General features: G+C 43.2%; 1 protein-coding gene across 1 annotated transcript in view; it reads left to right on the top strand.

Annotated features, from left to right (window-relative positions):
* The first annotated feature begins 5839 nt into the window (after positions 1-5839).
* HK2 (hexokinase 2) overlaps positions 5840-15031 on the top strand; it is a 93708-nt gene continuing 84516 nt past the window's right edge. The window contains exon 1 of the mRNA XM_027865147.1: positions 5840-6548. Within this exon, the coding sequence (XP_027720948.1) occupies positions 6486-6548 (63 nt within the window). The 5' untranslated portion in view covers positions 5840-6485. The remainder of the gene's footprint in view (positions 6549-15031) is intronic.

Raw genomic sequence — 15031 nt, 5'->3', positions numbered from 1 at the left:
TTTGGGTTTAAAGGCTTAGTCAAGTAGCTCCATTTGAATCACAATGGGCTTTTTCAAAGCCTGTTTTTCCAGAGCTATTTTCAAGAAATCATAAATGAAAACTGCCTAAGACAAAAAGTTAATTGTCCTAGCTCTTTGAAAGAAAATAAAAGATTAAATAGGAAATTAAAAAAAAAAATCTAGCCACCAAACCCCAGGACATTTTACAAAATATAAGGGAGGGTCACCTGAAAATGTTCCTATGAGATAGTTGGAGCTTCTTCTGATCTTTACTTTTGTTTAAGCTAGTTTACATTAACTGTGAGACTCAGGTCATGTTTCCAGGCTCTGGTTTTCACCATCTACTCCTTAGATACTTACTAGCTATGTGACCCAAGGCAAGATGGTTAACTTTTTGTGACTCAGTTTCCTAATCTGTAAAACAAAGGGGTTATGGCTCCAAAGTCTCTTCCAGTTCTTTACCATTTGGAGTCCTGGGCTTCCTTTAAAATTCACTTCAAAGGCTTCATGTCTTTCTGGCCCCCTTAACTGTAACTTCCCATCCAAGGTTGCCTTGAGTTTCCTTTGTATGTGTCTCCCCCCAGAGAATGTAAGCTCCTTGAGGGATTATTTCTTTTTTGTTTTTGTAACCCCAGCATTCAGCACAATGAATGTCCAGCCCAAAGTAGGCCCCAAATAAGGGTCTGTTGCTAGACTCCTGCAGTCAGTAGTTGATGACCTCTAAAATCCCTTCAAAGAATTCTGAGTCAAGAAGCCAGGGTCTGAGTTCTAGCTCTGCCACCCACTTCCTGGGAAAATGGGTAGTCACTTCATTTTCCTCAGTTTTCTCCTCTGTAAAATGAGTGAGGTGGACTAGATAATCTCTTAAATATTCCCTTCTTAGCCAGAGGCAGCTAGGTAGCTGTGGATAGAGTTTAGAGTCAGGAATGCTCAAGTTCAAATCCAGTCTCAGACACACCTATGTGACCCTGGCAAGTCACTTAACCCTCTGTCTGCCTCAGTTTCTTCAACTGTAAAATGGAGATAATAAGAGCATCTTCATTCCAAGGTTGTTGTGAGGATCAAATGAGGTAATATTTGTAAAATGCTTAGCACAGTGCTTGGCACATTAGGCACTTAATATTTATTTTCTTCCTTTCTGTGACTTAATTTCCTCAACTGTAAAAGGAGGGGTTTGACTAAATGACCTCTAAGGTTGCTTCCAACTCTAAAATTTTGATTCTTGTTCAAGAAAAAGGTAAGACTTAAGCTGGGTCTTGAAGGCAGAGAATGAAAGGGGAGTAGACATACTTCAGCATCTTCTCATTCTCAGGGGTCTTTCTTTCTGTAGGTGTTCAAGGGAAGAGGTCTCCAGACAGAACGTATAGCTCTCTACTTTCTCTCAGCATATTACTGGGTTTTATGAACATTTCTCCATATTTTTTAATTCCCTTGAGCTTCTAGATGCATCTGAACTAAAAAATTAAACTGCTACGTCTTTTTCCCCTCTAAAAAAAATCCAAACAAAAACCAGCTGAGGGATTGTGATGCCTATGATGTGAACCCCTAGAAACCTGCCCCTACTCAAGTAAGAGAGTGACTCTTACAATGACCAGATCAGGAAAGAATCAAATACCAGCTTTCAGGAGGCAGGAATGGGGAAGGAATTTGGTTAGCTAAAACCTTTGCCTAACAGATTGTAAAGGTATTTTAAAAAACAAACCAACCCCATCAATAAACATTTATTAAGCACCTATCATGTGCTAGGTTCACTTTTCTAAATAAGTGCTTCGGGATTTAAAAAAAGGCAAAAGATGGTCTTTGCCTTCAAGGAGTTCACAGTCTGACGGGGGAGACAGCACTCAAACAACCATGTACAAACAAGCTGTACGCAGGATAAACTGGAGATTATCTCAGAGGAAAGAATGGATTTAAGGGGGAATCAGAAAAGTCTTCCTGTAGAAGGTGGGATTTTAGCTGGGACTTGAAGGAAGCCAGGGAAGTCAATAAACCCAGATGAGGAGAGAGAGTATTCCAGACATGGGGGCAGCCAGTGAAAATACCACAGTTGGGAGATGGAGTTCCTTGTATGGGACAGAGCAGGAGATCACAGTCACTGGATAGCAGAGTACATGGGGTGCTATAAGGTGTGTTAAGAAGATTGGAAAGGTAGGGAGGTGGGTTATGAATGGCTTTCAACACCAAATACAGAATTCTATATCTGATCCTGGAGGTGATGTGAGGAGCTACTGGAGTTTATTGAGTAGGGGGATGACATGGTTAGACCACTTTAGGGAAATCATTTTGACAGCCAAGTGGAGGATGGACTGGAGTAGGGGAGAGACCTGGGGCCGAGAGATCAACTAAGAGGCTACTGCAGTAGTCCAGGGTAGTGGAAGTGTCAGAGGACAGAAGGGGTGCAAATGGAAGAGATGTTACAAAGGTAAAACTGACTGGCGTTGGCAATGATTGGATATGGAGGATGAGACAATGAGTCAAGGATGACACCCAGGCTAGGAGCCTAAGGCAGGAAGCCAGTTTGTCAGGCTGCAAGGTAGACAATAGAAATGGCCACCATTTTAGAACAAGGGAGGTATGAAATACCCAAGTAGCCACACAGATATTTAAACTTACTTTGCTGGCTCCCTCTGCTACCCCCTCCCATTTTGGCCTATGTGTCATCTGTTGTCAAACAAACACACCCTTGGGTAGGAGACCTGTGGTGACAGCATACACACACCTACCATATATACACCTCCTGCAGGGGATCCAGAAGTCACCTGTGGCTCTCAGGATGAAAGGGACCAGACCTCATCTCTTTTTACTTATGAAACGGCCCCTCTCTTGTTTTCATCATTTACTGTAACCCTGAGCAGCTACATAGAACTTTCAGTCAAAAAGTATGTTAATAGATGGGGTGGGAGAGAGGGGGACATAAGCTTCACGTCAATCTTTGACAAATTCAATTAAATTCAGCAAATATTTATTAAATGCCTATTGCATGCAGAATACCATATTAACCATATAGGGGAAAGTTTACAGATGATAGTCTAGTAGGAGATAAATCACAGATATTGATTATACATGTATATAATTAGAGAGCTGCAAAAAACTATTATAAAATGGGCTCTGAGGGAAAAGGGTTATTATCAACTAGAAAATCAGGGAAGGCTTCCTGGAGGAGATGATGTTTGTGACAAAGATGACAGAAATTCAACAAGTGAAATAGGGAAGTAGTGGGGAGAAGAGACTCGAAGATCAGAGAGGGAACAGTGGGACAATCAGAGACCTAGAGCTAAGAAAGCACAGGGAGGGTATAGGAGATGACAAGCGATCTAGTCTGGTGGAGATGGAGAGAAATAAGTAGTATGAGATAAAGCTAGAACACCAGGATTAGGCTAGACTGTATAGACGGCGCTGAGTGCCAGATCACCGAGCATGAAGTCCATGTGGCAGGCAGTATGGAGCTAAGAAAGCTCCAAACTGCATGAACAGATCCATGAAGATGGCCTGGAAGGGGGAAAAGTGGGCACGTACAAACATGTCAGGACGCTATTGCTAATAATTTTAGCAGATATTTAAATCTAGGTCTGATTCTAGACAAATCTGTGAAGCAAGCATTAAAGTCTATATGCTTTGCATAGTCGGAAATGTTACTGCTTCTAGTTTCTCAGCAGTATCATCCCATTAACCCTTAAGACATGACTATCCAAAAATCATACATATTGTTACACGTGTTGCCTATCTAAAGTCCCATTTTTACCTACTTATCTTTACATACAAAGTTCACTCATCCATATCCATTACACTTCATGAAACTGTTTTCTACATGGATCTTTTAGGGCAGGGGTGGGAACCTTTGGCCTCGAGGCCACTTATGGCCCTCTAGGTCTTCAAGGCAGGCCCTCTGACTGAATCCAAACTTCACAGAACAAATCTCCTTAATAAAAGGATTTGTTCTGTAAAACTTGGACTCACTCAAAACACTGCACCCAAGCACCTAGGCCTTGAGGCTCCAGGTTCCCCACTCCTGGAGGGTTTCAAGGTAGAAGCGACCTCAGAGATTATCGAATCCAACTCCCTCATTTTGTGGAAAAAGAAATTGAAAAAAAAAATCATCTATAGTACACTAAGCATCAGAAAGTTACAGAAGTGGGGATGCTTAGCCTGGAGATGAGTAGGCTTATTGAATACATGATTCTAGCCTTCAAGTCTTTGGATTCAGAATGTCCCAGGGAGTAGTCTCACACTTACTATATGACTGGCACAAGGGCTGATTTCTTTCCATCCCATCCTATCACAATATTCTTAATAATCTCTCAGAACGTCAGTTTCCTTATTTGTAAAGCAAAAGTGATAGTATCTGCACCCCTCCACAAAGGTGAGCTATTGTTGTTATTAACAAATAGAGCTGTCCAAAAGCAGAATGAACTGCTTGTGCATTTACTGAAAAGTGAGCGGGGGCGGGGGAGGAAGTTTCTCCACTAGGGAGGCTACCAGACTGCCTGTTGGGAATGTTAGAGTAAGGATTCTTATTCATATAGGTTTGGCTTAGATCACCTGCGGAGATCCCTTCCAGTTCTGAGTTCAATTCATATGTACTAAGTGCTGATAGTGGTGATAGGAAATAGGACCTATGATTTCATTGATGGGTTGAGAACCCCTATGAGGTCACAACCCACAATCTAAGAAGTGCTGAAGGGGTCTCAAGTGGAAAAGTTTTAAGAAGCCCTGGATGGAGAATTCCTAGGGGAGGAAACTTTTGCTCAAGGTCTCCCCCATTAGATGCTGAGCTCCTTGAAAGCTATATCCCCAGCTCTTAGCAGAGTAGCTGGCACACAGTTGGCACTTAATAAAAATACTTGTTGACTGCAGGTCAGCATCTTCATTTTGATTTATAGTTTTAGAAAGTTGCTTAGAGCACTGAAAGGTTAAATAGCGCACACAGCTAGTGTGTGTCAGAGACAGAACTTGAATGTGTCTCCTTGGCTTTAAGTCCATCTCTTGATCCACTATTTACATCACACTGACTCTTGATTCTAAATTATATACACACAGTAGTACAATGTGCAACAATGTGGCTCCCTACCTTTCCAATTTTTCTTGTACCCCTTTATTACCCCCCCACCCCCAATGTACTCTGCTATCCTATGACTGGTGTTTCTGTTGTTCCTCAAACAAGAAACTCCATCTCCCAACTTCTGGCATACAAGTGTGCATATATGTGTATATGGACACATACATATGTGTAACATGCATACACATATACACACACACTCACGCACATATATAATCACTGGTGCCCATAGACAACACCTGAATCTAACAAGCAAGCCTCAGTTGACAAAGCTCCTAGACTCTCTCTCCCATTAACTTCACGAGGATGGCTCATCTTTGGGTACTTTTCCAGTCGTCCACACTCCTCCCCCTTCACCTTCAGCCGGGATCTCCACCTACCCACCCAATATGCACAACCCCACCACCCCCCTTCCAGTGCCCTACGCCCATAATCCATCAGCCTTACACATCCGCACCATCCGCTTTACTCACTCACTCACGTTCCATCACACACACTCACACCCCACCACGTGTCCCGTCCGTCTCCCCGCCTCCCTGCCCAGAGGGATGCAGGCTGCTGGGCTAGGCAAGGGGCCCCCGCCGGGGCATCACATGAGACTGCCCGCCTTAGGCTAGAGGGAGGGGGGCCCCAGGAGTCCGCGGCCGGCGATTGGCTGCGGTGGAGATGCCGGCCGGCCTCAGGGAACACACACCCTCTAGCGGCGGCCAATGGGCGGCGGGCAGGGCGCGGGCGCGTCAGAGGAAGGCCAAGGGGCGGGCTCACCTCTCAATGAGCCACATTGTTGCGTGAAACTCCAGCGAGAGCAAGAGGACCTCCCGAACCCTCCGCCGTAGCCACCGCGGCCGCGGGACTTGAGACGGAGCAGAGCCGAAGAGCCTAGAGAGGCAGGAAGCGCTGGGGGATCCGGACACGCGGGGAGCCCAGAGCGGCGGTTCTGCCTTCGATGAATTAATTAGTCGCGCCGCCCATCCTGAGTTTCAATCTGATCAGTTGCTCCTGGAGTAACTCGTGTTTCTTACGGGCCAGTGCTGCAGTTTGCTGAAGCTTGGGTTTTGTCGAGATTATTTGGTGGCGGTCTATTATTTATTACTGGAATAATTTACCTGTTTAACGAACGTTGCCCATTCAACGAAAAAAGATTTTTTTTTGGGTGAGACGGCCAGATTTTAAACTTTTAATTCGTTCCCCTCCCCTTCCATCCGTTTGCTCCATCATTTAAATTGTCACGAGCCCTCCTTTTGAGGCGTCCTGAGAGCGGATTTGCCTCTAGTCTAGTTGCGGTAGAACGCTTGGGACTCTCGCCTGCCTCCACAATCGGCCTCGTCCACGCGCGGCCCCTTGCCGTTTAGATCCACGGCCCCTTCGCTTCCCCCTCACTTCTGTCCTAAAACAGGATCCGACTAGCCCCGTGGGGAACAGCTGGAACATGATAGCCTCGCATCTGCTCGCTTACTTCTTCACGGAACTCAACCATGACCAAGTACAGAAGGTAAGGCGAGGGCCGGGGAGGGGCTGCCCCCCAAAAGGGAGAAGAATATTTCTAGCTCTTGTCCTTCTCTCCCTCCGGGCCCGCCAGCCCCCAGGGGACCGAGAGATATCACCTCTTTCACTCTCGGTTGCTGAGATTTTTCTAATCCGCTCCCAGTGGCTTGGGAGCAGGAGCCCTATCCAGGACTCGTTTTACTCGGGGCAGCCGTCCAATTCCGGGGAGACTGGCGGTGGACCGACCCCTCCAGCCTTTCTTCTTTCCCCCACTCTGCCCCGGGGAGCCGGAAAAGACTTCTTCACTGCTGGGAAACTCCTCCGCCGAAGCCACGTCCGCTTAACGAAGGCCGGGGGGTGTGCGCGCACTTGGGTGGATGGGAGGGAGCGTGTGTGTCTGCGCGGGAGCGCGTGTGGTTTCGTGTGGGGTGTGTGTGTGTGTGTGTGTGTGTGTGTACACGTGTGTGTACGTGTACAGCTGGGGTGGATTTTCCTCCTCCACGTCCAGCCAAGAAAGGCACACGCTCTTTCACTTTTTTGGAGGGGGCCATGCCTTTGCGCACGTGGTTTGGGAGCCTACCGATAGGAACTACGGGAGGGGTTAGGAAAGCCTCGGTTCCTCCTTAGGCATACTATAGGTAGGGAAGAAGTTTAGGGAGAACTCAACCCTTCTTCGAGGATAGGTAGAGGTTACATCTGTGCCTGTCCCAGTTCTGACTTGGGCGGATTGCTTTGCAGTGTGGCGTTCAACCGCAACTGGACCAGGGGCAAATCCGCTCCCTGGACGGCTCAAATCGAAGGAGGGCTCTCCGCAATTTAAATGATGGGGCAAACGGGGACTTGGTTGGCCCCAGTACGTGTAGATTTGAGGGAAGGAAACTTCCCTCTTTTAAGTTCCTCTAAGTGCCTTGTGTGTCTTTCTCCTCCCCACTCCTAGCTGTTCCCCTCTACTCCACTGGGAGGGCTCTCCACCTTGGTATTCCCAGAGTCAAAGCGTTTGGTATCATTTAAGTGCCCTTTACTTTATTTAAACTAACTCAAGGAAAACAGGGACGAGCTCTAAGTTGGACTATGTTGGCCCCTGTAGTGACTGTTGGGTTAGAGGTTGGGAGAGGGGGTGAACCAAAGGGAAATATTTCCTAAGGCCCCTTCTGCCTAGCCATCTATGCTCGGAAAGCCTCATCCTATCCACGCCCACTTTCAGCTCATCATCATCATCTTCCTTTTGCTCTTTCTCATTTCACTTCTATAAAGGGAGTGGGATAGCAGGACATAAAAGAAACTATCTAGATTGAAAGTTTCCAAAAGTTTCTAGGGAAGGCCTTCAGCCCCAGGGTTTTGTGACTGCAGTGTTGAAATCCTTTCTGCCTTGGCACCTCTGTCGACTGTCTCAGTTGCCCCAGCTGTGGACCTGGCTAAAGCTCTTTCGAATGGGCTCTGGACCCTTCTTTATAGAGTTTCGATGGATTTACATGAAAAAAGCCCTTTTGCTAACCTCTGCTGTCTCGCTGGGCCTCCCCTCACCAGGTCTGTGGGGGTGACATAACCTCTTTTCCCCCAGTTCAAGAATTTAAAATATCTCTTGGCTTGGTGGCTCTAGTGGGAGGGAGGACTTTGGACTTGTCTTCCTGCAGAGCTTGGGATTGGGGGTAGGAATGGGGGATGAGTGGAGTGATTGATGTGTGCTGGGACTGAATGAATAGGCAAGCCTTGGCTCGGAATTGCAGTCTAGTGACTGGAGAGCACACTTCTTAGGGAAGGGAGGTGGGATGGGGAGGAAAGACAAACTTTTCCACATCAAATGGTTTGTCTACCTAAGACATTCCTTTAGCTTCAGTGAAACAGACATGCATGTTTGGGTGCCAGTTTTAGAGAGTCTGCAGTTACAGCAATCCCTAATCAGACATCCTGGAGAGCAGGTGGGTGAAAAGCACTCAGCTAAAAGCAAAATAAAATGTGATCAATTAAAATCTTGTTCCTTGAACTCTGACAAAATAACTGCAGATAAACCCACCTTGTGACAGGGCCTCAGTTTGGAAAAGCAACAGAAGAAAAGAGTGTTTTTGCTGAGTTTTATTCTGTATTTATAAGTAGTACTTGCCCACATCGCACTGTTGGAATGTAGTTTTAGGAAAATAGTGATTACACCCCCTGCTCAGCTCTTTTAATATCCTTTTATTGAAATAAAGTCTATGAGCAGGCTTGCCCTTGCCAAGATCTCTAGGACTATCTGTCTGCCAGGGAAGGAGAGTAGCTATTTGAGTTGTGCTTTGGAGGAATTTTTTTTTTCTTAAGCTTTGCTTTGAGAAATGACTAATGAATTGGTAAAGACAAAGTAGAAAAAGGGAAGAAATATTCACCTGGAGGTCTCTCCAGCTTGAGGAATATTCCCAGCCCCAAAGCATTTGGCATCATTTAGAGTGCCCTTTACTTTATTTAGATTCCTACCCTTTGGGAATATAAATGAATTTGTATTCCTAATAGGGAATAATAGTGGAAAGAGCATTGGAATGGGAATTTACAGAGACCTGGCTTTAGGCTGGACTGTGTCACTGAATTACCTTCCCTTTAACTTTTCTGAACCTATTTCCTTATCCTGACGATTAGGGTTTTTGTAAAAAATAGCACTTGAAAGTACTTTGAAAACTAAAGCATTATATGAATATAAAGTGCTATTATTATTAGTCTCTTTGGGTTGCTCTTAGCCCTTCAAGGTCTGTTTCCCCATCTGTAAAATGAGAGGGTTGGTCTAGGTAGTCTTTGAGGTCTTTTGCATCCCTAGTTCCATGATCCTGTTATCTCTATCTGAAAAATGAGGACACTGAATTAAATGATTTCTCAAGTCCCTTCAAGTCTAGCTCTAAATTTTGTGATCTGAGGGTTCCATAATCTTTGAAATCCTTTTTAGTCTCTCCTGCCCTCCCGGTCCCAATGCCACTTCTTTACTAGTATAGGCCACCATTACTTCATCTTTTTACTTGTCCAGACTAGGGCCATAGGATCCTGATAGGTCTTGCTTTCTAGCTGATGCCAGACAGATTAAAAAAAAATTTATTTATTTATTTTTAGTTTTAAACATTCACTTCCATAAGATTTTGAGTTTTAAATTTTCTCCCTCTCCGCCTTCCTCCCCAAGACTGTGTGCAATCTGATATAGGCTCTACATATACATTCACATTAAACATATTTTCACATTAGTCATGTTGTAAAGAAGAATTAGAATCAAAGGGAGGAACCATGAGAAAGAAAGAAAAAAAAAACCCAGCCCAACAAAAAAGAGCAAATAGTAAGCTTCCATCTGCATTCAAATGCCAAAGTTCTTTCTCTGGTTATGGATAGCATTTTCCATCATGAGTCTTGGAGTTGTCTTAGATCCTTGCATTGCTGAGAAGAGCTAAGTCTATCGAAGTTAGTCATAGCACAATGTGGATATTACTGTGTGCCAAACCAATTTTTGATGCCCCTAGGGTCTAGTCATGTGATCTTCCACTGAACAATCTTCCCTACCTCCCTAGGGCCTACCCAGTAAAGTTCAAATTGAAGGGCCTGTTTCGTATTCATAGTCCTTCAAAATCTGCCACCAAGCTAAGGTTCAGGGAGTTCAAGTGATTTGTCCACACTCAGGAAGCCTAACTAGGAGCTGGGACTGAAGTCTGGTCACCTGATGGTCCGTGATGGAAACTCATTTGTATTTACTTTCTGGTTACTTATCTTTGTGTTGTATCTCCCCTGGAGAACCTGGAGAATATAAACTACTTGAGGGCAGGAGTTGCTTCATTTTTTTTTTTTTTGTCTAGTATCCCTGGGTCTGATACAGTTCCTGTATGTGGCTGAATGCCTTAAATGCTTGCTTGCATTTAACACTTGCATTTAACAGTTTATTTAACACTAATTCCTGGCTTGGTTCAGCCAAACTGTACAGTGTCCCGAAACTTGTACCTGTCATGTTTTTGCCCACACCGTTCCCTAAGCCTGGAATGTTCTTCTTTCCCCTATTTTCCTGCCATCCTTTAAACCCAATTCATAAGTGCAGCCTGCTTAATGAAGTTTTCCCCAGTTGATGACAACTTTTTCACTTTTCAGCTTTCATGTAGCACTTGGTTAGCACCTTTCTATGTGTGTGTGTCTCTGTATATGCACATATGTAATAGTTTGTGTGTATATTCTTCCCAGTAGCCATGAAGTATAGAGTATGTTGTTCATTTTTGTATCCTGAGTGTCTATAAGTGCCCAGACATAAAATAGATACTTAAAAGGTTCTTGAATTGAATGAGGATAGGAAAGCCATCCTCTCTAAAGACTTCCAAAGCCTATCACAGTGCTTGGACACTTGATGCTTAGTTTGATACTAAGTTTAACACTTAGCTCTTAATACTGAGTTTGAATTGAAAAATCCTTTGTTTCTACCAGTACCATCAATAAGTGGGAGAAAAAAATAATTTAAGGAAGAAATCATGCATTTTTTGAAGTAAAAAAATCAGTAAATGACCTCAGTGGCATTGGACTAAGAGACTGTTTATTTTCTCTAGAACTCTTGTAACTGATCCCTTTCAGCTTCTCAGTAGCCCTGTGAAGGTGGTGGGGGGTGATGTCTGGTGGGCCCCACTTGTAATCTCCCATGTGCTGGAGAAAGAGACACAGGCCTTTAAAATTGCTTTCCAACAAGTGGTTATTTCAGCAGCTATGTTATTTGGAGCTACATTCCAATGGCAACAGTAGTTTCAGGGAGCCGCATTTCATATGTGTTCAGATGTTCCTCCCTCCCCCCATTTCCCTAGATAACTCTTGCTCTCCTGACTAAAACCATTTTCAAGAGCTTTTTAAAGTGAGTAAAAATATCTATGTATATAATATGTATATGCATGCATATATACACACATATGTCTGTATCATTTAGTTTGTGGTCACTGAAATGAGGCTTAGGTGTGTTGTCTATTTACTTCAGTGATAACTTCTATTGCTGTTAAAACAATGCAGTAGTGGCAGGAGGGCTGGCCACAGGCATGAACTGGTTTAGTCTCTAGGCAAGGACCTAATAAATAACTCAAAATACATTCCTAACTACAACCCAACAAGAAACTAGACAGTACAATTTTCATTAATCCCATTCTTTAAATAAATAGGGAAACTGAGGTTCAGAAGTTAAATCCACCACTATCAAGGGGTCAGTCTCAAACCAAGTTCTTCTGATTTCCTATTCCATTGTTCTCTTCCCTACACCATTGTCTCTGAGGTTCACGAAAGGATTATCTGAATGAATGAAGGAAGCATTTATTAAGGGCTTATTATGTGCAAAGCACCGTACTAAGCCTTGGGGATACAAGTAGAAAAAGAGACAATCCCTGCTGTCAAGGAGCTCCCATTCTAATGGAGGCGACCACACATACAGGCAGGCTTTAGCTGCAAGTCAAATGGGCAAAGCCCCATGGTCCAGAGGAGGAAGCCGGGGCAAAGCAGATGTTACTGTTGCTACCTCTTCTTGAAAGCCATCTTCACCGATAAAATCATATCAGTTTTTGATGTTGAGCCATTTGACGGTATCAAGAAATTTGATAGCAAGGACTGGCTTTCTTTTCTGTGGCTTCAGTAGATATGGCTGTAGTACATATAGGAGCAGCTTGCCAGGTTGCATCTCTACATGGTTGGCTTTCTAGCAGGATGGCTTCTGGCCACTGAGCTGGAAGAATTGCTCTTCCCAAGACTCTTGAATTCAAGGTCCCGGTCTATGTCCATCATGGTCTGAGGGAATATATGGTGGTCAAAGGTGGTGGTCCAGGTGGGTGGTGGTGGTGGTGGTTTGAGTTGCCTGGCACATGTTGCTTCCTGCCTTTCAGGATTTCCTGCTACTCTTTAACTAGGCTGGCTGACCTGCCTTGAGGGTGGAAGTTGGTTAGCAATTGGTGGGGATGGCTGGCCCATTTCTCCACAGGAGTTGATTTTCCAGATAATTGGTTCTGAAGGCTGGGCTCCCAAACATTTCCTCCACCGACTCCAGTCCTGTACTGACTTAAAATTGCCATTGTTAGAATTAATAGATTAAGCAGAGCATTTCTAGAATGTCATCTGGCAGTTCTCTTTTTTTGGGGGGGGGGAGTGGGTGGGTTCATATTCCTTTTGTTTTTCCATTTAAAAAACCACACAAATGCACAGCTTAATAAATGTAATCATGTAGAAATTTCCCATAGTTCCACAATGATTTTCATTGATTGCTACATGTACCAGTATTTGAAAGATCACTGAATTCATTTGGCAAGCAACCTTCTTCAAGAACCCCAAGGCATATTTAAAACTGATGGTTAATTGAACACGAGAGTATACTGCAACTTAGCATTATTCCCCATACAGGGGTGGGGAACCTGTGGCCTAGAGGCCACATTTGGCCTTCCAGGTCCTTGACTGCAGCCTTTTGACTGAGTTCCAAGTTTTACAGAACAAATCCTTTTATTATGGGGATTTGTTCTGTGAGGTTTGGATTCAGTCAGAGGGCCAGACTTGAGGACCTAGAGGGCCACATGTGGCCTTGAGGCCACAGGTTCCCCACCCCTACTATAGGGCTTTTTATCAAGACAAAATTTTCTTGATAGTGAAAGAGTCAAATAATGTAACCATTAAACTCTGAAATTCCTTTTTGTTCCATGGTACCTAGTAACATAGTATCAACCATTTGACAACATAATACATTGCTTCGTGTTATTAGATATTAATGTATTTATATACTCAATCTATTAGCATAATAAATTGCTTTGTATTATTAGAGAAATGTTCACGTCAATGAAAATTTAAACTTTTCTGATCTCCCACCAGAAGCTAATGTTTTCTTTGCCCCCATTGTCTTTTATTTTACATATATTTAAATGTGTACATACTTTTTTCCTATTTCCTTTTTTCCTTTTTGTTTCTATATCCGAAATTGGCATAATGCCAGAGAGATAGTAAGTGCTTAAGAAATCCTTGACTGATTTTTTTTGATTGATTGGTTAATTGATTAAATTATACTGTAATGGTAGCTGTCTTCTAAATCTCTGCTAGTAATATGTTCCTCTGTGTTTGAGCAGGGCCCTTGAAGGCTGGTCAAAAGGATCCAAACAAATGATTAAAGCACTTTGCAACAAATTCCTGATATCCAAACCTAGGATCAGGGACCATTCCATTTTTCTACATAGGCAGTTAACCTTGTTAATTGTTGAATTTGGTCACGTAAGTTCCTAATGGGATTTCTTTTTTTATTTGGGGGAGTAGGTACAGTAATTGTTTTTTTTCCTCCTGAGTATTTCTTTTAACTAAGTATAACACTTTGCTGTTATGCAGAACTTTTTTTTTTTTTAAACTAGAGATGTGATTTTTATTGGTGTTTTGAACCTCCTGGTAAGGAAAGCCCCTCTACCATCACACTTTTGTAATGCTCTGTAACTCAGTCTTAAGAGTGGTGCTTTGGTGCATTGACAGTGTTAAGTGACTTTCCCAGGACCACAGAGCCGGTATAGCTCTTAAGGCAGAATTTGTACCCATGTCTTCTCAACTCCCAAGGCAACCTCTCTATCTGCTACATTGTGCTTCCTTTCTAGGTAGTGATAGGAAAGTAATTTGTAGTTGTTATAGACCCTTCATTGACTTTTATCTCACTTAGGATCATAGATTTACAGCCGTGTGGAACATCTGGTTCAACTGTCATTTTAGGAAACATTAGGTCCAGGAGTGTTAAAGTGATTTGTGAAAGATGAACCACATAGCTTGAATTTGAACCCAGGTCCTCTGACTTCAATTCAGGGCTGTTTCTGTTGCACTAAATTGTTCCTCAAGTCTTGTCCCTTACATATTCTCATCTTTAGGGTGAATTCAGGAGCATGATCCTGCCTCGCTTCCTAGACATGAGCCAGGTAGGAACTTTTGGAGGCCCCTTAGTTGAAAGTTAACATTTTCTGTGACATAGCTTTTCAAAATTGAGCTTGTCCTGGATCCCTGTGAATTAGGCATTGAGGTTTCCAGTTATGGTTCTTTTCACCAGTTATCTATGTGACTTTAGACAAATCAAGAAACTTTTCCAGTTTTCTTATTTATAAAATGGGGATAGAAACACTATACAATATATGCAACATAATACATTATCTACATCACAGGGTTGCTATATGGATGGGATAAGAGGTTGATGTGAAAGTGCTTTGTAAGCCTTAAACTATATAAACATCAGTTATTATTCCTAATCAAACTGAGTGAAAGTCCTGAGAAAAATCCAGCATCAGAGGTAAGAAACTTAATGATTGTTGATGAACCCAGGAACTCAAGTAAGGATACCCGACTTTGTTTATTTGCCCTTAGTTATTTTAAAATGTTTTATTTATGCCTTTTGTCTTCACATCACAGTGATTTGTGGGGGAGAAAAAGACCCCAAAGATCCTTCACCCCCTCTAGTTTGAATGCTCCTGTGTTTTCAAGAAAAATAGTGAAACAAACATTGAATCTGACCTAGTATTCGATATTCTACCTTAGGCA

Source organism: Vombatus ursinus, unplaced genomic scaffold (assembly GCF_900497805.2).
Source record: "Vombatus ursinus unplaced genomic scaffold, bare-nosed wombat genome assembly UNPS02014778.1, whole genome shotgun sequence".
Classification (NCBI taxonomy): domain Eukaryota; kingdom Metazoa; phylum Chordata; class Mammalia; order Diprotodontia; family Vombatidae; genus Vombatus; species Vombatus ursinus.
The sequence above is the reverse complement of the archived record's forward strand: the minus strand, read 5'-3'. Positions and strand labels throughout refer to the sequence as shown.